The 6,234-nt window shown below is 38.8% G+C and overlaps 1 protein-coding gene across 1 annotated transcript; it reads left to right on the plus strand.

The window, feature by feature from the left end:
• Positions 1-4,966: 4,966 nt before the first annotated feature.
• On the plus strand, positions 4,967-6,008 carry LOC128309310 (uncharacterized; the record flags this gene model as incomplete). Its single annotated transcript, XM_053045664.1, has 1 exon — positions 4,967-6,008. A coding segment is annotated over exon 1 (1,042 nt), but the record flags the coding sequence as incomplete, so codon positions are not given.
• Positions 6,009-6,234: the final 226 nt, after the last annotated feature.

A 6,234-nucleotide genomic window follows, 5' to 3' on the forward strand; every position in this document is an offset into this window, starting at 1 on the left:
GAAATAGACAGTTTTTGCATGGTAACACATTCCTGGTAGAACTACATAACAAAGTACAAAGTTCGTATCGGATGGACGAAATTAGTTAAAATAGACAGTTTTTGCATGGTAACACATTCCTGGTAGAACTACATAGCAAAGTACAATGTTCGTATCGGATGGACGAATTTAGTTGAAATAGACAGTTTTTGCATGGTAACACACTCCTGGTAGAACTACATTGCAAAGTACAAAGTTCGTATCGGATGGACGAAATAAGTTGAAATAGACAGTTTTTGCATGGTAACACATTCCTGGTAGAACTACATAGCAAAGTACAAAGTTCGTATCTGATGGACGAAATTAGTTGAAATAGACAGTTTTTGCATGGTAACACACTCCTGGTAGAACTACATAGCAAAGTACAAAGTTCGTATCGGATGGACGAAATAAGTTGAAATAGACAGTTTTTGCATGGTAACACATTCCTGGTAGAACTACATAGCAAAGTACAAAGTTCGTATCGGATGGACGAAATTAGTTGAAATAGACAGTTTTTGCATGGTAACACATTCCTGGTAGAACTACATAGCAAAGTACAAAGTTCGTATCGGATGGACGAAATTAGTTAAAATAGACAGTTTTTGCATGGTAACACATTCCTGGTAGAACTACATAGCAAAGTACAAAGTTCGTATCGGATGGACGAAATTAGTTGAAATAGACAGTTTTTGCATGGTAACACATTCCTGGTAGAACTACATAGCAAAGTACAAAGTTCGTATCGGATGGACGAAATAAGTTGAAAAAGACAGTTTTTGCATGGTAACACACTCCTGGTAGAACTACATAGCAAAGTACAAAGTTCGTATTGGATGGACAAAATAAGTTGAAATAGACAGTTTTTGCATGGTAACACATTCCTGGTAGAACTACATAGCAAAGTACACAGTTCGTATCGGATGGACGAAATTAGTTGAAATAGACAGTTTTTGCATGGTAACACATTCCTGGTAGAACTACATAGCAAAGTACAAAGTTCGTATCGGATGGACGAAATTAGTTAAAATAGACAGTTTTTGCATGGTAACACATTCCTGGTAGAACTACATAGCAAAGTACAAAGTTCGTATCGGATGGACAAAATTAGTTGAAATAGACAATTTTTGCATGGTAACACATTCCTGGTAGAACTACATAGCAAAGTACAAAGTTCGTATTGGATGGACGAAATTAGTTGAAATAGACAGTTTTTGCATAATAACACATTCCTGGTAGAACTACATAGCAAAATACAAAGTTCGTATCGGATGGACAAAATTAGTTGAAATAGACAGTTTTTGCATGGTAACACATTCCTGGTAGAACTACATAGCAAAGTACAAAGTTCGTATCGGATGGACGAAATTAGTTGAAATAGACAGTTTTTGCATGGTAACTCACTCCTGGTAGAACTACATAGCAAAGTACAAAGTTCGTATCGGATGGACAAAATTAGTTGAAATAGACAGTTTTTGCATGGTAACACACTCCTGGTAGAACGTCATAGCAAAGTACAAAGTTCGTATCGGATGGACGAAATTAGTTGAAATAGACAGTTTTTGCATGTTAACACATTCCTGGTAGAACTACATAGCAAAATACAAAGTTCGTATCGGATGGACGAAATAAGTTGAAATAGACAGTTTTTGCATGGTAACACATTCCTGGTAGAACTACATAGCAAAGTACACAGTTCGTATCGGATGGAAGAAATTAGTTGAAATAGACAGTTTTTGCATGGTAACACATTCCTGGTAGAACTACATAGCAAAGTACAAAGTTCGTATCGGATGGACGAAATAAGTTGAAATAGACAGTTTTTGCATGGTAACACACTCCTGGTAGAACTACATAGCAAAGTACAAAGTTCGTATTGGATGGACAAAATAAGTTGAAATAGACAGTTTTTGCATGGTAACACATTCCTGGTAGAACTACATAGCAAAGTACACAGTTCGTATCGGATGGACGAAATTAGTTGAAATAGACAGTTTTTGCATGGTAACACATTCCTGGTAGAACTACATAGCAAAGTACAAAGTTCGTATCGGATGGACGAAATTAGTTAAAATAGACAGTTTTTGCATGGTAACACATTCCTGGTAGAACTACATAGCAAAGTACAAAGTTCGTATCGGATGGACAAAATTAGTTGAAATAGACAATTTTTGCATGGTAACACATTCCTGGTAGAACTACATAGCAAAGTACAAAGTTCGTATTGGATGGACGAAATTAGTTGAAATAGACAGTTTTTGCATGTTAACACATTCCTGGTAGAACTACATAGCAAAATACAAAGTTCGTATCGGATGGACGAAATAAGTTGAAATAGACAGTTTTTGCATGGTAACACATTCCTGGTAGAACTACATAGCAAAGTACAACGTTCGTATCGGATGGACGAAATTAGTTGAAATAGACAGTTTTTGCATGGTAACACACTCCTGGTAGAACTACATAGCAAAGTACAAAGTTCGTATCGGATGGACAAAATTAGTTGAAATAGACAGTTTTTGCATGGTAACACACTCCTGGTAGAACGTCATAGCAAAGTACAAAGTTCGTATCGGATGGACGAAATTAGTTGAAATAGACAGTTTTTGCATGGTAACACATTCCTGGTAGAACTACATAGCAAAATACAAAGTTCGTATCGGATGGACGAAATAAGTTGAAATAGACAGTTTTTGCATGGTAACACATTCCTGGTAGAACTACATAGCAAAGTACACAGTTCGTATCGGATGGACGAAATTAGTTGAAATAGACAGTTTTTGCATGGTAACACATTCCTGGTAGAACTACATAGCAAAGTACAAAGTTTATATCGGATGGACGAAATTAGTTGAAATAGACAGTTTTTGCATGGTAACACACTCCTGGTAGAACTACATAGCAAAGTACAAAGTTCGTATCGGATGGACGAATTTAGTTGAAATAGACAGTTTTTGCATGGTAACACATTCCTGGTAGAACTACATAGCAAAGTACAAAGTTCGTATCGGATGGACGAAATAAGTTGAAATAGACAGTTTTTGCATGGTAACACACTCCTGGTAGAACTACATAGCAAAGTACAAAGTTCGTATCGGATGGACGAAGTTAGTTGAAATAGACAGTTTTTGCATGGTAACACATTCCTGGTAGAACTACATAGCAAAGTACAAAGTTCGTATCGGATGGACGAATTTAGTTGAAATAGACAGTTTATGCATGGTAACACATTCCTGGTGGAACGTCATAGCAAAGTACAAAGTTCGTATCGGATGGACGAAATTAGTTGAAATAGACAGTTTTTGCATGGTAACACACTCCTGGTAGAACTACATAGCAAAGTACAAAGTTCGTATCTGATGGACGAAATTAGTTGAAATAGACAGTTTTTGCATGGTAACACATTCCTGGTAGAACTACATAGCAAAGTACAAAGTTCGTATCGGATGGACGAAATAAGTTGAAATAGACAGTTTTTGCATGGTAACACACTCCTGGTAGAACTACATAGCAAAGTACAAAGTTCGTATCGGATGGACGAATTTAGTTGAAATAGACAGTTTTTGCATGGTAACACATTCCTGGTGGAACGTGATAGCAAAGTACAAAGTTCGTATCGGATGGACGAAATTAGTTGAAATAGACAGTTTTTGCATGGTAACACACTCCTGGTAGAACTACATAGCAAAGTACAAAGTTCGTATCGGATGGACGAAATTAGTTGAAATAGACAGTTTTTGCATGGTAACACACTCCTGGTAGAACTACATAGCAAAGTACAAAGTTCGTATCGGATGGACGAAATAAGTTGAAATAGACAGTTTTTGCATGGTAACACATTCCTGGTAGAACTACATAGCAAAGTACAAAGTTCGTATCGGATGGACGAAATTAGTTGAAATAGACAGTTTTTGCATGGTAACACACTCCTGGTAGAACTACATAGCAAAGTACACAGTTCGTATCGGATGGACGAAATTAGTTGAAATAGACAGTTTTTGCATGGTAACACATTCCTGGTAGAACTACATAGCAAAGTACAAAGTTCGTATCGGATGGACGAAATTAGTTGAAATAGACAGTTTTTGCATGGTAACACACTCCTGGTAGAACTACATAGCAAAGTACAAAGTTCGTATCGGATGGACGAAATAAGTTGAAATAGACAGTTTTTGCATGGTAACACACTCCTGGTAGAACTACATAGCAAAGTACAAAGTTCGTATCGGATGGACGAAATTAGTTGAAATAGACAGTTTTTGCATGGTAACACATTCCTGGTAGAACTACATAGCAAAGTACAAAGTTCGTATCTGATGGACGAAATTAGTTGAAATAGACAGTTTTTGCATGGTAACACATTCCTGGTAGAACTACATAGCAAAGTACAAAGTTCGTATCGGATGGACGAAATTAGTTGAAATAGACAGTTTTTGCATAGTAACACATTCCTGGTAGAACTACATAGCAAAGTACACAGTTCGTATCGGATGGACGAAATTAGTTGAAATAGACAGTTTTTGCATGGTAACACACTCCTGGTAGAACTACATAGCAAAGTACAAAGTTCGTATCGGATGGACGAAATAAGTTGAAATAGACAGTTTTTGCATGGTAACACATTCCTGGTAGAACTACATAGCAAAGTACAAAGTTCGTATCGGATGGACGAAATTAGTTGTGTTAAGGATTGAGATAGGATCGGCCTGAAGTAGCCAAGCGGAATAGGTAAACGGCGCTCCCGAGCGATCCCGAATGGGAATAGAATTAAGAATAGCGATTAAGAGAAATATAGATTAGTATTGCTTTAGAACTAAACCAAATCGAACGCCAATTTAATTCTCGCCTACAATTTTCGTTAACATAAAATTTGGTCCTTCGAACCGGATACCATTAGTTTCTGATAAATTGGCAATCGGTCTAAGCAGTTGTGTAGTCGATAAAAGTAATGTCTAATACGGAAGAAACAACGTTTTCGCAAGTGCAAGCTACGTCGAGTCCGATCGAAACGCAAACCTCGATGGCGGGTACAATCGAGCGTTATCACGCTCACATAATACGCAGAATGGAATCGTTGAAAGCGGTGTTGGATTCAACTCCTGATGCTGATGTATCATATTTAAAAGAGTGTACGGAACAGTTAAAATCCATCGCGTCCTCCTTTGAGAGAAAATACACGGCGGTCATGGAAACCAGCAATTCTGTCCAGACAGAGGAGGAAGAGAGACAGTACGCAGAGTTTGAGCAACGACGCTTCGAGTTATCTGTAGTGTTAAAACGGCGCGAAGCGGCTTTGTGTGCGTCGGCTAGCGTTACGCATGTGTCAGATGTGTCAAACCCCAAATCGAAAGTGCGTTTACCAGAAATTCCGTTGCCTAAGTTCGAAGGCACGTTGGAAACTTGGCCGACTTTCCGTGACGCATTCAGTAGCATGATCGACCAGCATCCAAGTTTATCCGACGTAGATAAACTCATTTACCTGAAACGCGTGGTGTCTAAGGAGGCCGCTCAAGTGATCGAGGCAGTGGAAACCACAGCAGCCAATTATAACATCGCATGGGAACTACTTAAGAGTAGATACGAGAATAAGAAAGTGTTGGTGCGACGTTATCTGGAGGAACTCTTCTCAATTCCCTTGGCAAAACGTGAAAGCTTCGAGTCACTCACCAATTTGCTTGATGGCTTCGAGCGAGCCATCAAAATGGTCGAAAAGGTTGGTGTCGATACAAATGGCTGGAGTGTACTGCTAGCACACATGTTGTGCGATAGATTGGACGGGAATACTCGAAAGCAGTGGGAGATACATCACCGAAGCGTAGAAGTGGCCGAATACACTGAACTAGTGCAATTTTTGAAGCAGCATGTGGTAGTATTACAAGCATTGCCTCAGAGTAAGGAACCGGCTTTATCGAACACCCACATCCATCACGGAAGGCAAAAGCTGAAGCAGGCATGTGCAACCATGAAGGTCGACCACCTGGAGGAAAAATGTATTTTTTGTGCCAAAGATTACCACTCAGCGTTTAAGTGTCAGACTTTTCGAAATCTTTCGGTTATGGAACGGTACAACATCGTCAAGGAAAAGGGGATTTGTATCAATTGTTTGGCAGCTGATCATCGAGTTAAGGAGTGTACATCGAGTACGTGTCGAGTATGCAAGTTAAAGCATCATACTATGCTGCACAGGTCGCCCGTACAATCCAAACCCTATGCGAG

This window comes from Anopheles moucheti, unplaced genomic scaffold (assembly GCF_943734755.1).
Source record: "Anopheles moucheti unplaced genomic scaffold, idAnoMoucSN_F20_07 putative_Y_126, whole genome shotgun sequence".
Taxonomy (NCBI): Eukaryota; Metazoa; Arthropoda; class Insecta; order Diptera; family Culicidae; genus Anopheles; species Anopheles moucheti.